The 27,575-nt window shown below is 41.0% G+C and overlaps 1 protein-coding gene across 1 annotated transcript in view; it reads right to left on the bottom strand.

The window, feature by feature from the left end:
* CPQ (carboxypeptidase Q) overlaps positions 1 to 27,575 on the bottom strand; it is a 572,322-nt gene that overhangs the window by 65,053 nt on the left and 479,694 nt on the right. The window contains exon 7 of the mRNA XM_055546605.1: positions 24,283 to 24,484. Coding sequence (XP_055402580.1) covers positions 24,283 to 24,484 — 202 coding nt within the window. The remainder of the gene's footprint in view (positions 1 to 24,282; positions 24,485 to 27,575) is intronic.

Genomic DNA, 27,575 nt, shown 5'->3' on the forward strand with positions numbered 1-27,575 from the left:
ATAAAATTTCTCTTTACAAAAGTTTCATTTGGGATCTGAATACAATATACAGAACCAGAAAACAGGTATTAAGTGAAGTCAATGAACCTTTTAGCTTCCTTTTCCCAAATGGTCATCTTGAACACAGATGTTTAAAATGTGCTACAGATGTATACATCAAGGTATATGGCCATTTATAAAATTAAAATTCCATTGATCAAAGGCGAAATATTTACATTTTTTTTTACCCTAATCTCAGCTTGGCAAATAGTTGGGTGAAAATTAACTATACTTACCTGAAATTTATTACCACTCCTTTCATCACTACCATTCCCTTTTTGCCATCAGTAATTTTAGGGCAAACACAAAGTATGAAATATTGTTAAAGAAGTAAGTACTTTCTCTTTTAAAATCATATTATGAAGAAAATAGGTGAAAAAAGGTAATTTTCTTCCTTTTTTTCTCTTTAACTTCTGCTTGGATGTAAAATGTTTAATAACTGGAAGTCAAATATCCTTTGATGAGAAAAGAAACTTCTGATATTATCTTATAAACTGTGATTGCATCTCACCAGAACAAAATAATAACTATTTCAATTTAAAATTTGATAAAGTGCTCTAAATGTATAACTTCTTTCTCAATCGGGTACTGCAAATAGGTATTTTTAAAACCAGTTACAGACTATGAATATACAATATCCCATGCTAGCAATAACCTTTTGTGTTTTTTAGTGAGATCTTTTCAAATTAATCTTTCAACACTGATATTGAGAAATCCCAGTTCTTGTCAGTTCTCAAATTTAATGACAGCCTTTTGCATTTGTGATGCGGAGGATTAGAATGAGGTAATGAATGCACGAACTTGGCCAATTTAGCTTACCTCCCGTCCACAAAATTAATGCAACTGGATTCCTAGAGGAAAAGCTTTTAAAATTTAAAATTCTGTTTTGGATTTCTTAATTTACTATTCAAGATGTAATGCTAATTACCATTATAACAAAAGATTAAAATAAAGAGAAGAGCCTGCTACTTTGCAGGGTGATGAGGACTTGCTGAGAAAGGACTGTTCGTTAGGCAGGGCTGAAAGCTCGTTAGGCTGAGGGTGACCTCAGCTCTCTGGGCCAGGAGAGGTGGACTCCGGAGGCAGCTGCCTGCCCAAGCCAGGGGCCAGAGGCTATCTTGATTCCCTCTCATTTTGTCACAGTGCAAGGCCATTCCTTCTGTCCCATGTAATTTGCAGCCATTATCATAGATATTAGATGTGGAAAGACTTGGCAAGTTACCTAATTTCCCAGCCCTTCGCACAGAGTGCCCCTGTTGAATATGTATGAGGCAGTTGTTAGCACGCGCCTGTGCCTGTTAGCAGTAATGGTCATTTACCACCACCTGGGGGGCCAACACCAGCCAAAGAGCTTCAACATATAACCATAAGCGGAAAAATAAAGAATGAAGGAATGCCGTATTTAAGACATTTGACTAATTGTCAAGCAATGAGGTTTATTAAAAACTTCCATAGAAACTAGGTTCCTCTTATGTTTGGGGATAATAGTTAAGAGGGCTGGAAACAGTACACAGTGGTAGCTTCCTTTTTGTGTAGAAACATCTCAAAATGGGCTCTTCCCACATCAGTTCCAGAGCCAACCTGAAGGATTCTTAATTTAGGTGCCATACATTTAATGAATATGAAATAGCACGGCTGCTGCTGCTCTAAGTCGCTTCAGTCGTGTCCGACTCTGTGCGGTCCCATAGACGGCAGCCCACCAGGCTCCCCCGTCCCTGGGATTCTCCTGGCAAGAACACTGGAGTGGGTTGCCATTTCCTTCTCCAATGCATGAAAGTGAAAAGAGAAAGTGAAGTCGCTCAGTCATGTCCGACTCTTAGCGACCCCATGGACTGCAGCCCACCAGGCTCCTCGGCCCATGGGATTTTCCTGGCAAGAGTACTGGAGCGGGGTGCCATTGCCTTCTCCGATGAAACAGCACAGCATATACTTAATATAAGATGACAGTCTTCCTGTTCCCTGGGACAATATGAGTCTTGAAACATTTTAAGCTGGCTACAAAGTAGAAACTAGAGACTGGATACAGCATTATTTGATCTACAGGATAATTTAGACTCAAATCCAGATCAATCAAACCTCAAGTTGATTTGTAGGTTTTTAAGTTGGGTGTGTGTCTTTGGCAAGTCAGGCTGCACTGATTGCAAAGCCTAAGTGAACTAAGAAGCTGCCACTCTGCTGTTTTCAACAAAATCCCCGGGATGTAAAAATAGCAGAGAAGGAAACAGGCTTTGCAGTCATGCAGAGCTGATGTCAGATTGTGCTACACCTCAAACCGGTTAGGAGAATGCTCCTAGGCAGTCCTGGCTTGTTTCCTCATCTGTAGAACAGAAACAGCAATATCTTCTCATGGATATTAAGAGGAGAAGATAAAACAATGAATGTAATATCTTGCAGATCTTCAATAAATACCAGCTTCCTTTTCCCCTCTGAGAATTCTATTGTTGCATTTGAATAATACATTATTTAGGTGTACAGCAAAAATTTATTACAGGTAAATTTGCATGACTTATAATGCAATCAAATTTTCAAACTATTTCTAACCCACTGAACAGCAGAGCAAGTTTTTGAAGTGCCAAGCAATTAGAATCACTTCCTTCACAAATCCTTGTGTTTAATAGCAAACCGGTGCAAAATTTAATGCTGGAGAAGAGGCATGCTCTTGCATCCTGCTTTCCCCACTTGAAGGATGTGGTTCCTTGGATGTAAGAGCTTTCTCTCTTCTGTAGAACTCTCAAAACTCCTTGAGCTGCTCCTCTTCAATAAGCACTAAAGAATCTGTGGGTCACTTCCAGCCTTCTCCAATACGGGGGTAATTCATTTAGATAACAGCGATAGTTAAGCGTTACAACATACTTGATATTTAAACATTAAGAAACACTGTTCTCCACCATGGATGAAACTACCACTGGCTTTCATCTCAGTCTGAACTTCTTTCTCTTCTAATTCTCTTTCAGCCATTAAATAACTCTTTGAGGTACCTCTTCTACTAGAATTCATTTCATTGTTCCTAATATTAATAAGAGGTACAATGTCCAAAATACTATGTCTTAGATGAAAACAAAATTAGTATTCCTATAGTCATGCATACCCAATGCTAAACAGTTGAGTGAAAGCAGGAAAAAAAGGTCAATACTTTGGACATGGCCAAATATTCCAGGTGCTAGGCTTAGAGAGATGAGATAATAGATGGATGACTTGTCAATTCAGCTCCACTTTTCTAGGTTCTAGATACTTCTTTTTTTTTTTTTCTAGATACTTCTTGAATAATACAGTTTATAGAATGAAAAAGGCTACATGCCCTCAGGTCAATTAGAGGTCCGAAAGAAAGAAAGCATAACTCCAGAGGGAATCCCAGTGATTTATAAACACATGGATCATATTTTGAAAAATCTGACCCAAATCTTGACTAAGAATATAAATGAAATAAGAATTAAGTAGTATTCAAAGAACAGATAAAATCCAAAAAAAGCCAGAAAATGTGCTATTTAACAAAAGAATGAATAAAAATTAAAGAAGCAGTATACAAGAAAAGTGGGTGGTTATGTAGAAAAAGGTCTTTATACTTATTATATGGCATGGTTCTTTTTTGGTGCAGATACACACACACACACACACACACACACACACGCACACCATAAGGGAAAGCAAAAGGGAATGATTAGTTCCTTTACAAGATACATAAACACGTTATCAGGCAAAATTAAACCCTTTAGTTCCAGGACAGTTAAAAAGCACACACTTGTAAACGTCTCTGAGGGCCTGTGACCCGAGGCACAGGGAAGCACATGCCGTGACATGAATGGCACCGTATGTGCCCTGGTAATCGTCAACAGATGTGGCATGCCAGCAGACTAGAAATACAGCTTCCACTTAACAAATGCTTTTTTGGTGACTGACAGGCTGAAAGTCTTAGAAAAATGAAGGTTTGATGAATGAGGCACCCTGCTTAATTGTGCTAAACTGTTTAGTTCCAATTTTCATAAACAGATTCAACAGTTGAAAATAGGAACCCTCTTCTGGCTACTCTCAAGAAGAAAAGAAGGGGAGGGATAGGAAGGAAATGAAAGACAGAAGCACAAGCTCATGTTGCCATGGGATACCTAAGCTGTATAAATCAGGCATTTATATGGTTGTATTAGCAGAAATTGAGATGAAATTGTACCAAGACCAGACGGTAAAAAATATTAAGAAAATACATCTCTTCACTGCCGAGATATCCTCATCAATTTGCTCCCTACGTTTTAGTGATGTTGAAGCACCATTCTTCTGAACAATTTAAAATCCTTAGCTGACCTTTATTCATGTTTGTTTGATATAGGCAATTCTGTGCTATTTAATCTCTTGCTCCTAAAAGGTAGATGTAATCTCAGTTCTCTTTCATTTAAAACACCTCTGTTTTATTATCAAAAGCAATTTTCACTTCTGGAAAAATATGGGCTTTAGGTTAAGAAGTCAACACTAGAAGAAGCTTAGAAATGTAATTCTCCCATTTTTTAGGTCAGAGAAGATGCACACTGTATATATTTTTTGCTGCATACTATCTGAATATCAATTGTCTGTGATGAGTCTCCTTGCCAACAGAGGATACCTACTCAGTTCACAGTACAGAATCTAGAACTTGATGTTGCCCAAGAGAGTCAGTGAGAGTGCCATCTGTGTCCTTGGCCATGAGCCAGTTGGCTTTTACACATTCACTTATATAATCCTCTCACCAACTTTTATCAACCCATAATCAATTTACTTTGGCTGAATAGAAATGGTAAAGAGGCCTCAAAATCCCCGAAGTATCATTTGACATAGAAGAGCTACTAACGGTATTAACATGTGGCTTTTTCCTTCTTTGCTTCCTTCTCTGCAGCGTTCACCACGTTGTAATGAAGCGAGTCAGGTGCTTTCCTAGATAATGCTGTTGAACCAGTCAAGTACCAGGGTCACTTGTGGTGAATGTCAGCAGTTTTCATCCCTCATTTGCGCAACCACAAAGTAAGCATGCTAAGACTCCAAGGTCAGTGAATACCAATAATACTCATGCATCTTCTGCAATATTTCCTGGAATATTCAGGTCATCCTCTCTACCGGGTCTAAACACATAAGAGCATGTTCATAGCAAGGTCTCTTCAGTAATTCTTTAAAGTATAAAACTATCCCCCAAACACTGAAACCACTTATTGAAGATCAACTGTGTAGAGTGTAATTGACTTTCAAATACATTATCACTTATCCAAATGCACTTCATTCTAACAATAGTCCTGTGCAATATTATTGCCCTCACCTAGCAGATCAGGAATCTGAAGCTTACAGAAGTTAAATGACTTGTCAAAGGCACAGAGATGAAAAGCTACAAAGCCTGTTGCTCTAGACACTTGCTGCCTCTCTAACACAAATGTTAGGTAAGTGGTTAGAGCAACGCAAACGTTCGAGAGTGTGCCTGCGTCTTTTGGGACATTCTTCCTCATTGACTTATTCTTGGATAAATACAGAGAGCATTTGTAGAGTGTGTTCCTATGAACAAGTCTGCTAAGTTTTCCCATTTGTGGAAGGAAGGAGAGACCTTGGGGTGGAAGTGGCAGCAGAGAGCACTTCCAGTGTTAGATCACATGGGTTGCTGCGAGTGTGGCATCAATTTATCCAGCTTTGCATCTACCTGGTTACCTGAGTGTCTCAGGTAAGCTGAGCCAGAAAAGGCGAAGGAATGCTTTTTCTTTTTTGCCCTAAACTCATCTTCAGTCATGAAGAGCTGAGAGATTAGGTGTTATAAATTCAGGGTATTTTTTTTTTTTTAATTGCTTCTGGGACTTCATTGTTGTCCTTCTATCTGCTAATAGATCTTAGATAGCAGAGATTTTATGTGTTTTACATATTTTGAATCAGGTCTTAACAGTGAAAATAAAGGTGGTTTCTGTGTTCGTCTACCTGCACATCACTGGTTCTCCCCACTTTAAGGGCGGCACATCTTGACCACAGGGATGAGCAAAGGAGCCAGGCTGGGCCACTGTGATTTTCCCAGCTGAGTTGGAGGTGATGAGTTACTCGACTCTTCTGTGCTAAAGAGGCTGTAAAGATCTAAGGCTTTGAGCTTTAAGCTGCCTAAGGTCATAGCTTAGCCCCTAAGGAGACAGCTGGCTTGAGAGAATAAAGGCAGCATGAAAGAAGGTGGAATAAACACCAGAGAGAGAGAGGGTACATGCGCTAAGAGCATCCGAAGGCCTGAGTCCGTGAGACCGGATCCAGCCCTCCTCTTCCTGTGGTGCGCTCGGAGTCTCCATTTCTGCCTCAGGTCTTTGGAGTTGGACTTCTGTCACTTAGTACTGAAGGAGTCTGGACTAATACAGAAATTATGCTTTAATAACTGAAATAATAACAGTGGCTTCTTGAGAGTTAACTTTGTGCCAAGCATTGCTCTTGGATTGTCTTTATTTTTTTCAATATAATCTCATGAGGTGGTATCATTATCACCATTTTATTTATGAAGAAATTGAAGTTTCAAGAGGTGAAATGACTTTCTTAACGTTACACAGCTAGAGAGCAAAGCAAGATTTTGAATCCATTTCTACATGGCTTCTAAACCCATGCTCTTAAGGCCTAGGCTGTGCTTTACCTCAAAATGGTTCTCAAGTCCGGCTACATATTGGAACCTCCTGGGTGGCTTCTGGAACCAGTGGTCTCCAGCCCTCTCTCTAGGCCCCAAGTCTGCACAAGTACAGTGGGCACCTTTCAGTGTGGAACACGATGGTGTTCTTGGTCAATGGTTCTCCCTGAACTTGTGCAACTGTTGTGGCCCTGCAGCCAGACCAATAAAATCTCAGTCTTTCGGGGCAGGGCCCAAGTGCTGATATGTTTTTAAAAGCCTCCAGCTGATTTTAAAGTTCAGTTGGGGCTGTGAACCACAACTATAACCTGAACACATATCTGGGTCTACACCAACACAAAATGAAAAATTAAAGCAACTGAAGTTAACATGCCAAGTGACTACAATTATGTCAGATAATTGGATATCTCAGGTAAAATCCTCTGTCAGGAATAGTGAGTGTGGAATTACTGACCCTTCCATTTGCGCTTTGCACTATAGCATTGACTAAAGATATTAAAATGATATCTATGAGTACCTTCATGATTTAAATATGGTAACAATAATACTTAATAAAACATTTCTGCCAAAAATGTGGATTTTTGTAAATATGTGTCCAGCAAACATTTTCAGGTAGGTTTAAACTGTTCATAACTGGATAGTTTTGGGTGATGAAAGCCCTGATGAAAGCCATGCCCATCTTTACATACAATTCTGTTCTCACAATTGTCAGGAGGTTATTGCAGCCATTGCAACAAGAAAGAAAGAGAGAGAGAGAGAGAGAGAGAGAGAGAGAGAGAGAGAGAGAAGGGAGAAAGAAGGAAGGGAGGGAGAAGGAGAAATGAAGACAGTGAGGAAGAAGGAAGAGAGAGAGAAGAAGGGACAGAGGAAGAGAGGAAGGAGGGGAAGAGAAGGGAAGGGAAGAGAAAAGAGGAAGGAAGGAGGAAGAAAGGAAGAAAAGAAAGAATACTGAGGATGTACTTCATAACTAGTCCTATTACAGGCAATAGCTCGTCACATCACAAAGATAGATTTCACCACAACGAATAGATTTCACAGAGCTCACCCATGTTTGACTTATGCAGTACGAACTGGACGGACAATTAAGATAGCAAGTGCCATATTGGAAAATAAAGTTTAGTTACCTAGAACTATGCAATCTCACACTTTCTTATAAAAATGAACTAACAGAGAGACTTAATTCACTGTTAGAAAGCCCCATGAGGGGAATGTACAAAAATATCAGGTTAAGTAGTTATTTTTGAACTTTAATATCGAGCAAAAAAAAAAAAAGGAAGAATCTTAAGCCAATGAAATTACATAATCTAAGGAATCTATCATACATAACTGAGATAGAATTCACTCCTACAGTCAGAAGACTTAACTCAATCAGAAACTCAACTTTACCAACATCCCTTGCATTGTGATGTTTTACTGTTGTTTCCATAATCCTATGCTTATTAAAGTAATTAAACTGATACGCATATTTTTAGTAGAGCTCAAAAGAAATCGATGAGCTGTCACTGTACTTGAAGATTTGTTTGACTCAAAGGAGATTCAACAGGCAGATTATGTCCAATTATAGTCAGACTTCATTGTTAACATCTAAGAACTCCAGCTACCACAGCCAATCATGGTGCAATGTTTTATGGGACTACTCTCTATGTCTTTCCAATAGGATAGTCCACCAAGTAGCAAAACATCCAAAACAGTGCAATTTTAGCAAGAAATTGCTAGAGGACATGCAGACAAACCCATGAGATGTGCTGGTATTTGTTCTGAGTCTCTCAAGGACGATGCTGTGGGTTAGATGGTGCCTTCTCAGGGACTGGAATTGAGCCCTATCTCGTCTCCCTCCTCTTCTAAACTTTCAAAGCTTTCTGGCTGTCCCAAATTCCTAAATGACAGACAGGGTCAAACTGGGGTCCCAAGAGACCTTTTCAGTTTTAGCTCTATTTCCCTATATTAAACTAAACTGTGGCCAAATCAGTTGTTGTTGTTAGTCGCTAAGTCAAGTCTGACTCTTTACAACCCCATGGACTGCAGCATGCCAGGCTAGCTCTGTCACCCACTATCTCCGGAAGTTTGTACAAATTCATGTCCATTGCATCAGTAATGCTATCTAACCATCTCATCTACCACTGGCCCCTTCTCCTTTTGCCTTCAGTCTTTCCCAGCATCAGATTCTTTTCCAAAGAATCGGCTCTTTGCAGCAGATAGCCAAAATACTGGAGCTTCAGCTTTAGCATCAGTCCTTTCAATGAATATTCAGGGTTGATTTCCTTTAGAATTGACTGGTTTGACCTCCCTGCTATACAACAGACTCTCAGGAGTCTTCTCCAGCACCACAATTCAAAAATATCAATTCTTAGGGGCTCAGCCTTCTTTATGGTCCAACTCTCATATCCATACATGTCACTGGAAAAACCATTGCTTTGACTATATGGACCTTTGTTAGCAAAGTGGTATCTCTGCTTTTTGATACACTGTGTAGATTTGTCAATAGCTTTTCTTCCAAGGAGCAAGCGTCTTCTAATTTCATTGCTGCATTCACCATTTGCAGTGATTTTGCAGCTGAAGAAAATAAAATCTGTCCCTATTTCCACTTTTTCCCCATCTATATACCATGAAGTGATGGGACCAGATGCCATGATCTTAGTTTTTTGAATATTGAGTTTCAAGCCAGCTTTTTTACTCTTCTCTTTCACCCTCATCAAGAGGTTCTTTAGTTCCTCTTCAATTTCTGCTATTAGAGTGGTATCATCTGCATATCTGAGGTTGTTGATATTTCTCCAAACAATCTCGATTCCAGCTTGTGATTCATCCAGCCCAGCATTTTACATGATGTACTCTGAATATAAGTTGAATAAGCAAGGTGACAATATACAGCCATGACATACTCCTTTCCCAGTTTTGAACCAGTTGTTCCATGTCTGGATCTAACTGTTGCTTCTTGACCTGGATACAGGTTTCTCAAAGGACACAGGTAAGGTGGTCTGGTATTCCCAACTCTTAAAAGAATTTTCCATAGTTTCTTGTGATCCACACAGTCTAAGGCGTTAGCATAGTCACTGAAGCTGAAGTATATCTTTTTCTGGAATTCCCTTGCTTTTTCTATTATTCAACAAACGTTGACAATTTAATCTCTGGTTCCTCTTCAAAATCCAGTTTGTATCTCTGGAAGTTCTTGGTTCACAAACTGCTGAAACCTGGCTTGAAGGATTTTGAGTATAACTTTGCTAGCATGTGAAGTGAGTGCACTTGTAGAGTACTTTGAACTTTGTTTGGCATTACCTTTCTTTGGGATTGAAATGAAAACTGACTTTTTCCAGTCCTGTGGCCACTGCTGAGAATTCCTAATTTGCTGACATAGTGAGCACAGCACTTGAACAGCACCATCCTTTAGGATTTTAAATAACTCAGCTGGATTTCCATCACCTCCACTAGTTTTGGTCATAGTAATGCTTCCTAAGGCCCACTTAACTTCACACTCCAGGATGTCTAGTTCAAGGTGAGTGACCACACCATCATGGTTATTTGGATCATTATGACCTTTTTTGTACAGTTATTTCATGTATTCTTGCCACCTCTTCTTAATCTTTGTTTGCTTCTATTAGGTCATTACCATTTCTGTCCTTTATCATGCCTATTTTTGCATGAAATGTTTCCTTGATATCTTTAATTTTCTTGAAGAGATCTCTAGTCTTCCCTAGTCTATTGTTTTCATCTATTTCTTTTCATTATTCATTTAAGATGGCCTTCTTATCTCCCCTTGTCATTCTCTGGAACTCTGCATTCAGTTGGGTATATTTTTCCCTTTCTCCCTTGCCTTTTGCTTCTCTTCTTTTCTCAGCTATTTGTAAGGCCTCCTCAGGCAACCACTTTATTTTCTTGCATTTCTTTTTCTTTGGGATGATTTTGGTCACTGCCTCCTGTACAATGCTACAAATCTCTGCTCATAGTTCTTCAGGCACTCTTTCTACCAGATCTAATCCATTGAGTCTATTCATCACCTCCACTGTATAATCATAAAGAATTTGATTTAGGTCATACCTGGATGGTCAGGACTTCCTTTATGGCTCAGGTGGTAGAGAATTCACCTGCAATGTGGGAGACCTGGGTTCGATCCCTGGGTTGGGAAGATCCCCTAGAGAAGGGAAAGACTACCCACTCCAGTATTCTGGACTAGAGAATTCCATGAACTGTATAGTCCCTGTGGTCACAAAGAGTTGGACACGACTGAGAGAATTTCACTTTTACTTTCACTGGATGGTCTAGTGGTTTTCTCTACTTTCTTCAGTTTAAGCCTGAGTTTTTTTTTTTTTTAATTTTATTTTATTTTTAAACTTTACATAATTGTATTAGTTTTGCCAAATATCCAAATGAATCCGCCACAGGTATACATGTGTTCCCCATCCTGAACCCTCCTCCCTCCTCCTTCCCCATTCCATCCCTCTGGGTTGTCCCAGTGCACCAGCCCCAAGCATCCAGTATCGTGCATCGAACCTGGACTGGAAACTCATTTCATATATGATATTTTACATGTTTCAATGCCATTCTCCCAAATCTTCCCACCCTCTCCCTCTCTCACAGAGTCCATAAGACTGTTCTATACATCAGTGTCTCTTTTGCTGTCTCATACACAGGGTTATTGCTACCATCTTTCTAAATTCCATATATATGCGTTAGTATACTGTATTGGTGTTTTTCTTTCTGGCTTACTTCACTCTGTATAATAGGCTCCGGTTTCATCCACCTCATTAGAACTGATTCAAATGTATTCTTTTTAATGGCTGAGTAATACTCCATTGTGTATATGTACCACAGCTTTCTTATCCATTCATCTGCTGATGGACATCTAGGTTGCTTCCATGTCCTGGCTATTATATACAGTGCTGCGATGAACATTGGGGTACACGTGTCTCTTTCCCTTCTGGTTTCCTCAGTGTGTATGCCCAGCAGTGGGATTGCTGGATCATAAGGCAGTTCTATTTCCAGTTTTTTAAGGAATCTCCACACTGTTCTCCATAGTTAAGCCTGAGTTTTGCAATAAGGAGCTGATGATCTGAGCCAGTCAGCTCCAAGTCTTGTTTTACTGACTATATAGAGCTTCTCCATCTTTGGCTGCAAATAACATATCAATCTGATTTTGGTGTTGACCATTTGTTGATGTCCCTGTGTAGAGTCATCTTTTGTGTTGTTGAAAAAGGGTGTTTGTTGTGACCAGCACATTCTCTTGACAAAACTCTGTTAGACTTTGCCCTGCTTCATTTTCTATTGGAAGGCCAAACTTGCCTGTGATTCTGTGTTCCTCTTGATTACCTACTTTTGCATTCCAGTTCCCTATGATGAAAAGGACATCTTTTTCTGGTGTTAGTTCTAGAAGGTTTTGTAGGTCTTCATAGAACTGGTCAACTTCAGCTTATTCAGCGTTAGTGATTGGGGCATAGATGTGGATTACTGTGATGCTGAACGGCTTGCCTTTGAAACGAACTGAAACTATTCTGTCGTTTTTGAGATTTCACCCAAGTATTGTATTTTGGACTCTGCTGTTGACTGTGAGGGCTACTCCATTTCTTCTAAGGAATTCTTGCCCACAATAGTAGTTACAGTAGCCATTTGAATTAAATTCTCTGATTCCCATCCGTTTAAGTATCAGTGTTCATTCTTGCCATCTCCTGTTTGACCATATCCAGTTTACCTTGATTCAGTTTACCTAATATTCTAGATTCCTATGCACTATTGCTCTTTAGAGCATCAGATTTTGCTTTCACCACCAGACACATCCACAACTGAGTACTGTTTCTTCTTTCAACCAGTCCCTTCATTCTTACTAGAGCTGCTAGTAATTGCCCTCTGCTCCTCCCCAGCAGCATCTTGGACACATTCCTACCTGGGGGGCTCATCTTCCAGGGTCATATCTTTTTGCCTTTTTATAGTATCCATGGGGCTCTCCAGGCAAGAATACTGGAATGGGTTGCCATTTCCTTCCCCAGTGAAGCACGTTTTGTCAGAACTCTTCACTATGACCCGTCTGTCCTGGGTGGGCCCTGCACGGCATGGCTCATAGCTTCACTGAGTTATGCAGGACCCTTTGCCGGGACAAGGCTCTGATCCCTGAGTACTAGTAGTGGTAGCTGATCAGTCATATCTGACTCTTTGCCACCCCATGGACTGTAGCCCACCAGGCTCTTCTGTCATGGAATTCTCCAGGCAAGAATACTGGAGTGGGTGGCCATTTCCTTCTCCAGGGGATCTTCCTGACCTAGGGATCAAACCCAGGTCTCCCACATTGCAGGCAGATTTGTTACCATCTGAGCCACCAGGGAAGCCTGTGATTCCTGAAGGGGTGGCCAAATCCAACTACTCATCATCTCAAGAACCCACTGAACTTTTTCACCTCTACAGTCATGTGTCTCCTCATCTTTTCATGTGGAATGCACTCCCTCTCCATCCCACAGAATTCTAGTCTTCCTGGAAAATCAGGGGAATTGTTACTTCTCTTGTGATACCCCTGCTATAATTGTCTGTATTACCCTTATCACTCCCTAATGTTTTTTTTTTTCCATTCTGGATTTCTTTCTTACAGTTTGTCTCTTCCTACTGCCCTCTCCCTATGGCTCACTACAATGTAAACTCCACAAGGGCAGATAGCTGGACTTTTTTCATGCTCTAGCCTCAGTGTCCAGAGTGCCTGGTTTATAGTCGGCACTCAAGACAGACTTGCTGATGGAGTGAAACCGCTGGACTATGTAAATAAGGGTTATAGTAACAACCAGGGAGCGTCCTTTTCATGTTCCCAGTGGTGTGAAGTCGACTCACTGTGCAGCATCACTCTCTCACACATCACTAGCGCTAAGTTGTTGTTGTTGTTTTTTTTTTTTTTTTTTACCATAAAGGAGGCATCGTTTCATTAGCGACAGCAGGGGAGATAGAACTACTATATTGTACTATTCCATCTGGGACTGGAAAACATATGAGCCCTGGGCCCAGAGGCTGAACCTTCAATTTACTGAACATTCCTACTTGTGCCCTGATCTTCTCCTTTCTTGGAAAATTTTAGAAGAAAGGCCTTTGGAAATGTAGAAATAAAACATTTTAATTTAGTTCTGCTTAACGCCATATAAGGTATCAGAAAGAAACAAAAAGGAAAATATGAGAAATTCTGAGTAATCTGAATATTTGGTACTCCACTATGGAGTCTGAACCATTCTTAAAAAATGAAAGAAAATGTGCTTTTAAAAACAGTATGTAACAGGACATCTTGATGAAGCAAAGTCATTACTGCAGTAATCACAACTTACGGCCTTTCACTTTACAAACCTCTTGTACAACATCGCACTCTTCCTACAAACCTAGATGCTACCGATTCAGCATTTGATTCAGGCCATGCAGGCCATTTGGTCTGGGCTCTGCCCTAGACCCAGGAAGTAAAGTGTAATCAGTTCCGGGCAAGGCACTCCTTAGATGCTGGAAATGATGAGGAATTCGCAACCACAGCTCTAAAAGGGTGACGGCCATGAGGAGAGGTGAACAGGGAGTTATGAGAACACCTCCAAGGTTTACTCACCCAGCCAGCTAGGGATTAAAGAAGGTTTGTGAGAAGAGAACAGGGTGCTGAATCACGGACGAGTAGGAATTCGTTGGTGAAGAAGACAGAACGAGGCAGGCCCAATGGCAAGGATAATGAGAGTACAGGGTGCACCGGAATCTCAGTGAATGAGACTTGTATGAATAAGAGGTGGACAGATAAATGGGATGGCCATGAGAGGGGAGGCTGCACAGCAGCCCAGGGTGAAAGCAGAAGGGCCTTGAATCTCAGGCTAAGCAAAGACCTGCCATGGAAAGCAATGGGGAGACAATGACGGATTTTAAGCAAGGGGGAGAGATGATTAAATATGCGGCCAAGACCTGCCACGGAAAGCAATGGGGAGACAATGACGGATTTTAAGCAAGGGGGAGAGATGATTAAATATGCAGCTACTCTTCGCTGCTCACAGGTGGGAACCCTCATCTTCCTAAAGAATCCCAGTTATTCTCACGCATCAGGAGACTACATTTTCAGGAGAGACTGGGCTCCACCCTAGACCCAGGAAGTAAAATTTAATCAATATAATCCAATTTTGGTAATTCCACTTCATTGCCACAAACATGTTATAATTTTGGCCAATGAAATTGAGGAACATTTGGCTTTAAAGCTTCTGGATGAGACTGCCTCACTGTTATAAGGGCCAGCCACTGTGGACAGTCACTCTTCCATTGAGGTACAGTGTGTGGGAATCTGTTGCCTGGAACAACTGCAGCCATCTTGGGACCACGAGGGGACAAGCCTGAAGACAGAATTCATGCTGAAGATGGCACAGTGGAAAGATGTGAAAAACCAAGGTCTTTGGTATGACTGATGACTAAATTAAGCATTCTGTAACCACCTACTCCAGAGCCCTTTTTTAAACTAAATTTAAAAAAATCCCCTTACTACTGTTCTAAGTTGAAGCTTCTGTGTTATTTTGCAGCCAAGGGCAACCCAACTGATAGTCTGATTTTTAATCTAGAAAGCTCAGTTTGGAATAAGTGAGCCAATTAGATGGAAGGGAAATAGTCTGATTTTTAATCTAGAAAGTTCACTTTGGAAGAAGTGAGCCAATTAGATGGAAGGGAACAAAGAATGCAGGCTGAGAGGCTAGCAGCTGGCTGCTACAGGAAAATCAGTGAGTACTGCTGGGATAAGGTTTGTGGGGTGGAGAGGAGGGAATGGGCTTTAAAAATAAGAGGAATTTGGAGTAAACAGGACTTGAGAGCATTTGGTTCTGTGTCCTGGGTGATTGTGTGGTTTCTGGAAGGTGGTCCTAGTCAATGAGAGAGAGGACAGAGAAGGAAGAGGAACATATGTGGGGGCTTGGTGGTGACCATACCCATTTTACATATATCAAGTATCAAGTCTCACTCACTAAACTGTGGAGCTTTACTATTGATTCCCAAGTGCCATACAGCAGGATAAGAATAGTTTGGGTTTCTCTGGTGGTCCCGTGGTTAAGACTCTGCCTTACAGCGCAGGGGACACCAGCTCAACCCCTGGCCGGGGAAGATCCCACATGCTGCAGAGCAACTAAACCCGTGCACCACGACGACTTTGCCGATGGGCTGCAACTGCTGAAGCCTGTGCGCCCTGGAGTCTGCGCTCTGTAACAAGAGAAGCCACTGCACTGAGAAGCCAGTACATCGCCATAGAGAGGAGCCCCCGCTTGCTGCAACTAGTGAAAGCCTGCACGCAGCAATGAAGACCCAGTGCAGCCAAAAATAATAATAAATAAATAATTTAAAAAGTTATATAAAAAGAATGCTTAATAATAACTGTGCGAGGCTAAGAAAACTTACCTCATTTGTCCAAGATGGCACAGGCAGTTCAAAGTTGTGAACCCAGAACACACTCTCTGCTCCTTCCCAGCACACTGCCTACTACTTGCCCAGATCATCAGCAAAAGACTGCTTCTCAGATTCTGAAGCAGAGGAAGAAACTCTTATTGGAAGATGTGCAGTCATGATGGGCTCACACCCTCAGTCACCTTAACAGAGTATTTAACTTATTCATTAATGTATATTTTATAGGAGAGTTTCTAAAGAAAAGTGTTCAAGCAGGACACATTTATGGACATCTGAGCACCATGAATTATATCTTATTACTGACATGTTCAGAATGAAATAGATTCCTGTCACTCTACTCAGATCTCATAATTGGAAAATCGGGCAAAAATTTAAGATTGAAAGCCTCTCTGCTATCTGGAATCAATAGAGACTAACCTAAATGCATCTTGGACACTTTCGATGCTCTTATATTATCTTTCAGAGAGAGTCAGGGAACAACTGTTTACCATTGTAGGTATAAGAATCACTAATGTACTAGAAAATACTAACCAACATCTTCTCTCAGTCTTTACTCCTTTAAGGTAAATAATCCTAATTACTCTAACCTCCTTAATTTATGTCATCCTTCCATCTGTTGTTCCTTCCATCTGTATGTCTTTTTTTTAAGCATCTTTTAATTTAGCCACACTTTTAAGCTGAAGGACCCAAAGCTTGTTGAGAAAACAATTACTTCTATGTTTTTTTTTCTCTTGTGATATTTACAAGAATTTAAATGTTTCCCAAAGTTAAACTAAGAGCTAAAGAGGATGCAAAGAAATAGAAACCCTTGACCTCAAAGAACTGATCATTGAGTATAGGAGGCAGGATGGAGGGAAATTCCTAGCAACCCAAGGACAATGTTAGTGTGTGACCCGAGTGCCATACTCGGGGTTACAGAAGTGTTTTAGAAATTCAGAAAAGCAATAGAGCACCAGGCTGTGTTAAAGAAGGATTCCCAGACACGGATGAATATAGAGTGAGCCTTAAAGCGCATTTAGGATTTGGAGAGAAAATAGGAAGAAGTATGGAAAAGGGTGGAAGTGGGTGGTGGCTGGAGTATGAAGATGTCTAGAACAGAGAGCTTATGTGCGACATACATCTAAGATTTTTTAAAAAACTTTCCTCCCACCCAAAGCCTTATATTTATGTTGATAGTTATCCTGTTCACCATGGACATCACCTAGATGGATGAAGGATATCCTATCTCCTCTCCAAAGATGATCGTTTCATAAATTTATCCATTTGACTTATATAATTAATGAAAATCATGTTGAATTTTAATCCTATCTGTGCTCTTAATTAGTATTTTGATACAGAATATACAAAAACCATTAAGAAAATGGGGCTCAGACATCACACTACAGAAATGTGATAGGTCAACAACTTGAAATGGCTCAATAAATATTTATTAGCTCAGTGGAAGAAAAGGAAGAAAAAGAGAAAGAAGAAAGGATGAATGGAGTTTGGAAATATTTCTCATTAATTTTTCAGAAGTGAGCTGAACAGTTATTTAAAACTTAACTAAATTAGTATTTTGAGTCCTATTTTTAGGTTTAACTCACTGTAACTTGCCATGTCTTCAAGAATTCTGAGTACACAACTAGTATATTTTAATTTTCTTTTTCAGATTAACTATGGTTCTTTATCTTTTTTCTAAAGTTCCTAAAATTTTCAATGGGTAACCAGAGTTATAAACAGTTTCATTATTTCTTTCAGGAAGAGCTCAAACTTGAAATACTAGAAGATAGCTCAATAATAATAGGGGAAAACAGCAATAATTTGGTTCCATCTTACAATACTCTAAACGGAATGAAAAAGAATTCCAGGAAACATAAGTTGCAGTCTAAATGAGCTACCAAGTTTACAGAAAGCTTCCTGATAGAGAGAGGAGTGGAACAAAGAATGTGAGAAGAAATAAGTAGTTATTTACAATAACAAACTCCTTTCCCCAGGGGTAAATTATTCTGGAGCAGGAATGAACTGAAATCCTTTGCATAAGCAAGAGCCGAGCAAGATAAACATTTCAGACACTGTCATAGATCTCGAAGACCATCTTAGCATTCCAGACGCCCCATGTTGTTGCATATTGTGGGAAAGGGGCCACCAGCCTTGAAACCAAAGAGGCCTGTTCTCAGGGTGACTTCCGCACTTAAGAGCCAGATAGACTTGGGCAAGTCATTCAGTCCCTCTGAGTCTGCTTCTTCATCTTCAGAACAGGAACAACTGTACCTAACTCTTAGGATGGTCATCTAGAGCAAAAAGACAGTGTCTGCAAAAAGCCTAACCGGGTGTCTGACAGCTAGCAGGAGTTGAGTAAATTATATTGCTTTTGCTCAGTCACTAAGTCATTCAGTCATTAAGTTCTATCCCACTCTTTGCGACCCCATGAACTGCAGCATACCAGGCCTCTGTTCTTCACTATATCCTTCAGATCAGATCAGATCAGATCAGTCGCTCAGTCGTGTCTGACTCTTTGCAACCCCATGAATCCCAGCATGCCAGGCCTCTCTGTCCATCACCAACTCCCGGAGTTCACTCAGACTAACGTCCATCGAGTCAGTAATGCCATCCAGCCATCTCATCCTATGTCGTCCCCTTCTCCTCCTACCCCCAATCCCTCCCAGCATCAGAGTCTTTTCCAATGAGTCAACTCTTCGCATGAGGTGGCCAAAGTACTGGAGTTTCAGCTTTAGCATCATTCCTTCCAAAGAAATCCCAGGGCTGATCTCCTTCAGAATGGACTGGTTGGATCTCCTTGCAGTCCAAGGGACTCTCAAGAGTCTTCTCCAACACCACAGTTCAAAAGCATCAATTCTTCGGCGCTCAGCCTTCTTCACACTCCAACTCTCACATCCATACATGACCACTGGAAAAACCAGAGCCTTGACTAGACGAACCTTTGTTGGCAAAGGAATGTCTCTGCTTTTGAACATGCTGTCTAGGTTGGTCATAACTTTCCTTCCCAGGAGTAAGTGTCTTTTAATTTCATGGCTGCAGTCACCATCTTCAGTGATTTTGGAGCCCAGAGAAATAAAGTCTGGCACTGTTTCCACTGTTTCCCCATCTATTTCCCATGAAGTGATGGGACTGGATGCCATGATCTTCGTTTTCTGAATGTTGAGCTTTAAGCCAACTTTTTCACTCTCCACTTTCACTTTCATCAAGAGGCTTTTGAGTTCCTCTTCACTTTCTGCCATAAGGGTGGTGTCATCTGCATATTTGAGGTTATTGATATTTCTCCCAGCAGTCTTGATTCCAGTTTGTGTTTCTTCCAGTCCAGCATTTCTCATGATGTACTCTGCATATAAGTTAAATAAACAGGGTCACAATATACAGCCTTGATGTACTCCTTTTCCTATTTGGAACCAGTCTGTTGTTCCATGTCCAGTTCTAACTGTTGCTTCCTGACCTGCATACAAATTTCTCAAGAGGCAGATCAGATGGTCTGGTATTCCCATCTCTTTCAGAATTTTCCACAATTTATTGTGATCCACACAGTCAAAGGCTTTGGCATAGTCAATGAAGCAGAAATAGATGTTTTTCTGGAACTCTCTTGCTTTTTCCATGATCCAGCAGATGTTGGCAATTTGATCTCTGGTTCCTCTGCCTTTTCTAAAGCCAGCTTGAACATCAAAAAGTTCACGGTTCACGTATTGCTGAAGCCTGGCTTGGAGAATTTTGAGCGTTACTTTTCTAGTGTGTGAGATGAGTGCAATTGTGCGGTAGTTTGAGCATTCTTTGGCATTGCCTTTCTTTGGGATTGGAATGAAAACTGACCTTTTCCAGTCCTGTGGCCACTGCTGAGTTTTCCAAATTTGCTGGCATATTGAGTGCAGCACTTTCACAGCATCATTTTTCAGGATTTGAAATAGCTCAACTGGAGTTCCATCACCTCCACTAGCTTTGTTCGTAGTGATGCTTTCTAAGGCCCACTTGACTTCACATTCCAGGATGTCTGGCTCTAGGTCAGTGATCACACCATCGTGATTATCTGGGTCGTGAAGATCTTTTTTGTACCGTTCTTCTGTGTATTCTTGCCGTCTCTTCTTAATATCTTCTGCTTCTGTTAGGTCCATACCATTTCTGTCCTTTATCGAGCCCATCTTTGCATGAAATGTTCCTTTGGTATCTCTGATTTTCTTGAAGAGATCTCTAGTCTTTCCCATTCTGTTGTTTTCCTCTATTTCTTTGCATTGATCGCTGAAGAAGGCTTTCTTATCTCTTCTTACCATTCTTTGGTACTCTGCATTCAGATGTTTATATCTTTCCTTTTCTCCTTTGCTTTTTGCTTCTCTTCTTTTCACAGCTATTTGTAAGGCCTCCTCAGACAGCGATTTTGCTTTTTTGCATTTCTTTTCCATGGTGATGGTCTTGATCCCTGTCTCCTGTACAATGTCACAAACCTCATTCCATAGTTCATCAGGCACTCTATCTTTCACTATATCCTTAGGTTTGCTCAAATTCATGTCCACTGAGTTGTGAATCTATATAACCATTTAGATAGATTGATGCTATCTAGCCATCTTCATCCTCTGTTTCCTTCTTCTTTTGGCTTCAATCTTTCCGTGCATCAGGGTCTTTTCAAATGAGTCAGCTCTTTGCATCAGGTGGCCAAAATATTGGAGTTACAGCTTCAGCATCTGTCCTTCCAATGAATATTCAGGGTTGATGTCCTTTAGGACTGACTGGTTTGATCTCCTTGCAGTCCAAGGGACCCAAGAATCTTCTCTAGCACCGCTGTTGGAAAGCATCAATTCTTTGGCGCTCAGCCTTCTTTATGGTCCAACTCTCATATCTATACATGACTACTGGAAAAACCATAGCTTTGACAATATGGACCTTTGTGGGCAAAGTGATGTCTCTGCTTTTTAATATGCTGTCTTGAGGCTTCCCTGGTGGCTCAGATGGTAAAGAATCTGCCTGTAATGCAGGAAACCCGAGTTCGATCCCTGGTTCGGGAAGATCCCCTGGAGAAGGGAATGGCTACCCACTCCAGTATTCTTGCCTGGAGAATCCCATGGACAGAGGAGCCTGGCAGGCTACAGTGCATTGGGTCGCAAAGAGTTGAACACAACTGAGCAATTAACACTTTCACTTTCTTTTTCAGGTTAGTCATAGCTTTCCTTCCAAGGAGCAAGTGTCTGAATTTCATGTCTGCAGTCACCATCAGCAGTGACTGTGGAGCCCAAGATAATAAAATCTGTCACTTCTTCTACTTTTCCCCTTTCTAGTTGTTGTGAAGTGATGGGACTGGATGCCATGATCTTAGTTTTTTAAATGTTGAGTAAATTATAACTCACATGAGTTCTTAAGTAATCACAATGGGGTTCAAATGCCCCACTACTCTGTGGCAAGAGGGAAGCCCTCCTTACCTTTGTGAAGACAATCAAATCACCTTGTTCATTCCAAATAGAACCATTCTTATGGAATATCAACAAGGAAGGAATAATGCTAGAGCTGATTCTCCATCATCCAGTGCAACAAAGGCAGAAACTACCCGGCACGAGGGAGCACACACGTCTTTGTTCTCCTTCTGTCTTTGGTTTCAGCTCCTCTCCTCCCCTTTCACCACCCCCAGTCTTCACACTAATTCACCCACAACCCGTCAGGGTTTTTTCTCACTTCTTACCACCCAGCAAACTTATGGAGCTTTTCTGAAATTTTAAGAAGATTCTTTCTGGAAAATTCACGGGTCAAGAAAAATCTAAAATTCAAGCAAAAACATTTTATACAATTCAAAGGGCAAATGCCCTTCCCCTGGACCTTGATCATGATTAAAAGCACATATATGTAGAGAGTCTTGGTTCTGTACAGATGAACCACAGCACTGAAAATGGAAATGTTGTTGTAAGTTATTTCAAAATATGGTTAAAATATACACAAACCACTGGAGAGAATTTAGGTCCTTGTCTTACAATAAAGAAAAACTTCTTCTCTTTTTAGTTATAAAAGAGAATTACCAACCTTAACATCTAAAATATGCTTTAATCTATAATATCTAAAGAATGAACTTAAAAAAAAAACCCTTAAATCCATACAGTATGGCTTTTCCAGTGGTCATGTGTGATTGTGAGAGTTGGACTGTGAAGAAAGCTGAGCGCCGAAGAATTGATGGTTTTGAACTGTGGTGCTGGAGAAGACTCTTGAGAGTCCCTTGGACTGCAAGGAGATCCAACCAGTCCATCCTAAAGGAGACCAGTCCTGGGTGTTCATTGGAAGGACTGATGCTGAGGCTGAAACTCCAATATTTTGGCCACCTCATGCAAAGAGTTGACTCATTGGAAAAGACCTTGATGCTGACAGGGATTGGGGGCAGGAGGAGAAGGGGATGACAGAGGATGAGATGGCTGGATGGCATTACTGACTCGATGCACATGAGTTTGGGTGAACTCTGGGAGTTGGTGATGGACAGGGAGGCCTGGCGTGCTGCGATTCATGGGGTTGCAAAGAGTCGGATATGACTGAGTGATTGAACTGAATTGAACTGATGGTATTGATAAAGTCTATTTTGCAGGCTGAAAAAAAAAAAAAGGCTAGAGTGGGGTGGATCTAGAGTGACTTTAAAAAAATTGTGAAATATTTTGTAGCTATAAAAATGGTTCTGGAAATTAATTTTTAAAACTATTCAAAAGCTAGACTTCCTGTTTGCATAATACAAGTACAGAATAATACACAAATAGATTTTTTAACAGTTTTTTTTGGTTATGGATATAATGGTGTTGAGGGAACAACCTCTGTGATCAGAGGTCTAATATCATCAACAACCCCCTCCCATGGCCAGTGTCAGCAAATTTATGAGGGAAATTCATTTGTCTTCTTTCTTGTCCTGTAACTATCCCATGCCTAGTCCTACTACATAATTTCATACCTGCCCAGGACTTGTCTTAAAAATATCAGCCTGATGAATCACTGATCAGGATAAACTAGTTTATGTCCAACCGCTTAAAGCAGTCTTTGCATTAGGAAAAAATGATTAACAAAATGTTCCCAACCTCAAAGAATAAATCTCCAATGGTAAAATTCCAGATACTTTGGTTTTGGGTGGGGGATTATTTGGGTCAGAGAAGTTTCGGCAGCACAGGACTGGAACTAGAAGGATATCAGTAGTAGTAAATATCGATAACCTCAGATATGAAGATGACACCACCCTTATGGCAGAAAGTGAAGAAGAACTAGAGAGCCTCTTGATGAAAGTGAAAGAGGAGAGTGAAAAAGTTGGCTTAAAGCTCTACATTCAGAAAACTAAGATCATGGCATCCGGTCCCATCACTTCACAGCAAATAGATGTGGAAACAGTGGAAACAGTGGCTGACTTTATTTTCTGGGCTCCAAAATCACTGCAGATGGTGACTGTAGCCATGAAATTAAAAGACGCTTACTCCTTGGGAGGAAAGTTATGACCAACCTAGACAGCATATTAAAAAGCAGAGATAATACTTTGCCAACAAAAGTCCATCTAGTCAAGGCCATGGTTTTTTCATTAGTCATATATGGATGTGAGAGTTAGACTGTAAAGAAAGCTGAGCCCCGAAGAATTGATACTTTTGAACTGTGGTGTTGGAGAAGACTCTGGAGAGTCCCTTGGACTGCAAGGAGATCCAACCAGTCCATCCTAAAGGAGATCGATCAGTCCTGGGTGTTCATTGGAAGGACTGCTGTTGAAGCTGAAACTCCAATACTTTGGCCACCTGATGTGAAGAGCTGACTCATTTGAAAAGACCCTGATGCTGGGAAAGATTGAGGGCAGGAGGAGAAGGGGACGACAGAGGATGAGATGGCTGGATGGCATCACTGACTCGATGGACATGAGTTTGAGTAAACTCTGGGAGTTGTTGGTGGATAGGGAGGCCTGGCATGCTGCAGTCCATGGGGTCGCAAAGAGTCAGACACGACTGAGTGACTGAACTGAACTGAACTATCTTCTACTCTATTTCATAAATTTTGGTCAGGAGATCATTTGTGTTACAATCACCATATACCTGTTTTTTAAAACATGAAACCAATTTCTAGGCCCAATCCCAGAGTCATTAAATCAGAATTTCTTGGAGAGAGGAACTTGTACTTTAGAAAGAGAAGACAGATGGATAAACAAATATAAAGGAGTATTATTACCCCAATATTTGAAATCATCAGATTATATCTTGTAGACAAAAGCTAAGGGTTTCCATGTATTAATTGACCTACCAGTATCTGTTGTGGCGTGTTAGAACAGAAACTTTGTTTTAAATTGCTGGCAGTATGTAAAGAACCCTAACTTTATCTTCTGCTCTTACCAGGCACTCCATCTTGGATCCAGAAGTTAATGTCCGTCCCGTCTCCAGCCTTCAGGACCTGGGTGATGTTGATGGGCTGCAGCAGGCTCATGACCTCCTCCATGATGATCCTGGCCTTGTCAGAGCCAGTGAACTTCAGCCCAGAGGGCAAGAAGGTTCCCAGGTCAGACTCCATCACGAGGCTGTAGTTGGAACTATTTGCCTAAACAAAAGAGGTAAGTGTTTGGTTCATATCTGCTGCATCTCTGCTTTCTCTTTGGGAGTTACTGAAAAAACAACAATCAGAGACTTTATCTCCTCACTAGTTGTTGCCAAAACACATGAGGCTTTGCTGGACTTGGGGTCTGGTCTGCATATTACTAACAGTTCTGAGATGCAAGCTTACTCATCCTGGGATCTGCCAAATTTGAGTTGACTTGGAAAGATTTTCTTTAAATTCAATGAAAATAAATATAAAGCTCCATTTTAAAATCACTCAATTATTGCTATTATCAATAATATTCTTTCAATTAATTTTCTTAACAGCTTAATTTGTACCAGATACAATTCCTTTTCTACAGTGGGGATTTCCAGATAGCATTAGCCATGTTCAGGCCAAAAAAAGGTATGCTCTGTGGGCCTATTTCGCTGCACCTCTTTCCTCTTGATGGACATTCTGTCTTATTTTAATTGTGGATTCTGCAAAGGCTTAAAAACATCAAACCGACAGGTTTGTCTTGGGTTTCTGATTCTGTTGTTGTGCCATCTGTTGAGTCCCCAGGGAGGGAGGTAATAGAATGCCAGTGAAATGATGCTCTCTCTGGGGTACAACTGTAGAACTCTAAACCCCAGCAGCTCTGCCAGGCAGCTAGTGTGTAAACTTTTCCCAAATAAAGTCTGGTGAGAAAGCACAGTGATTTCATGTAGCCAATATCGTCACAGCAAGAGCCTAGAAGAGGCCCTCACCAGATTGCACAGCTCAATTGCCACCCAGCCCAAAGACTTTCAAGTTTAAGGTTGTTTCAAGTTTAAAGTGGCCTGGCCATCTATTTCTCAGGAACCATTCTTTTCTTCAAGACTGACCAAATACTACCTTGGTCGAGTTATTCTCAAGCTGGCATCGTCATTAGTCACCTAGTAAAAATCAATAATGACATTTTTACACTGCTTTCAGAGGGCTTTCATGTTTGCAATCTCCTTTGATCTTTTTCCATAACTCATAAAGTAGACAGGGCAGTTTTACCATTGATAGTGGTTTATAGAAAAGAGACTGAGGATCAGAGAGGTTAGATGACTTGCTCAAAGTCACACAGTTGGCAAATGAGAGAGCTGGGTCTGAAATACTGTGCTTTCCAAAGCTCCACACTGCTATAGCTAGCATGGAGTTACACCTGTTCTGAATTAGAATGATTTTTCACTTGCATAACAATTTCAGGGTTGCATAACTATTTTCTTCTTTTGTAAAACAGATACTTTTTATAATGATTTCCTATTGCCGTGGACGGGCACTGTTGTTACAACAGCAAGAACGGTGGTGGGTTCTAAAGAAGGACATTTCTAGTGTTCATAGGACTGAACTTTGTGGTCCTTGGATATCTATTCTGTTGTCATTGATGATGAGAAGGCTGACAAAGCAGAAGTCTGTTGGTATTTCCACTTTCACATCTAAGGAATTTCTGTCTTCATGGTGATTTTCAGAGAAAGACCCAAGGCAATTATGATTTAAAAACAAAACAAAACAAAACACTTTTCTCTGTTTTCAGCTGTGGCTACTGCAAGAAGGTAGCATCATTAAGAGTTAATAACAAGCAAAAATACTTGCATTAATGTATTACATTCAGGGTTCACTCAGCTAGCCCACTGGTGCTGGTCAACAAGTTGGCATGAATTCGGCAGGGTTAACCCTGTCCTCTTAAGTGCCCACTGCTCCCACCCCAAATTCTTTTCCTCCCCTATAAAAATGAGAAAAGAAATAGCACAATATATCTTCAAATAAAGACAGAGTTAGGTAATGTCTGTGAGGGTTCCCATGCTTCTCACAGACTCCCATCCTTCCAATAAGAAAATTACCCAATTTGCTCCTGACTATATATGTTTTAGTTGAAAGTAGAGCCAGGTAGTGATTTGGGCATCAGACTGGTGAGGTGCGCCCAGCCCTGGACCCACTCAGCTCTACTCCTGGCTCAACAACCGACCCGCTGGACTGCCGAGAGAAGTGTCTGGCCTCTCTCTCTGTCCCCAAGTCATGATGCCTTGACCTTTAGCATCTCCATCTGTAGGCTGGAACAAATGCTTTTTTTCCAGGCTTAGACAGTGGTAAAGAACACACCTGCCAGTGCAGGAGATGTAAGAGGTGCTGGTTCAATCCTGGGGTTGAGAAGATCTCCTGGAGGAGCACAGTAACCCACTCCAGTATTCTTACTTGGAGAATCCCATGCACAGAGGAGCCTGGTGGGCTACAGTCCACGGGGTCACAAAGAGTCAGACACAACTGAAGCGACTGAGCATGCACTCAAGCATGAAAAATGAGCCTGGGCACATGGAACTTTGAGGGTCTTTAAAGAAAAGATCTTTGTGGACCATAGTGAAAGTGGTGGTGTGAGTTGAACTTGTCCAAGCTCCTTAAAAAATATGCACGAAGGGCTTCTTGGCCCTCTACACCTGCAATGAACAAGGGCCTGGGTATCCCACCATCTGTGACTGGTACCATGCGATGCCAGGATGCTGATAGGAATGTTGAGAATAATTTAAATAAGGGCACTTTCAAAGGTGTCAGATGCTATGTGGCAATAGGTTTAGCACAGGGATAACAAGTATGGGCCCTGGGACTATTCAGTCTGAGTTTAATCCTCAGACTGACCAGTCATGAGCTCTGTGACTCTGCGCAGTCTGTGTGACCTCTCAGTTTCTTCTGCCATGAAATGGGGATAATGATGGCCCCCCAGTACTGGTCTTACCATTAAAGATCCATACTTCTCAGGTTTTCAAGAAAGGACTCCATATAAACCATTCTGATAGCTGCATATAATGATAACCGGTATCATTTTTGCAGAGCTTCCAACGTGCCAGACACTGTGTGACATGCCTTATAGCTTAGCCCAGGTAATGCTTATAATCATTCTATAAGTGCTATTATATTTCCCATTTCACAGATGAAGCAACTGGGGTCTGGTCAGGTTAACTAACTTCCCCAGGCTTACCTAGCTAGTGAGTGGAGTGGTCAGAAAACCTAGCTAGTGAGTGGAGTGGTCAGAATTCAAGCCTAGAGGTCTGCCTCCCCAAGCCTGTGGGCTCAGCCCCTCCAATACTCTGTC

Source organism: Bubalus kerabau, chromosome 14 (genome assembly GCF_029407905.1).
Source record: "Bubalus kerabau isolate K-KA32 ecotype Philippines breed swamp buffalo chromosome 14, PCC_UOA_SB_1v2, whole genome shotgun sequence".
NCBI lineage: Eukaryota > Metazoa > Chordata > Mammalia > Artiodactyla > Bovidae > Bubalus > Bubalus kerabau.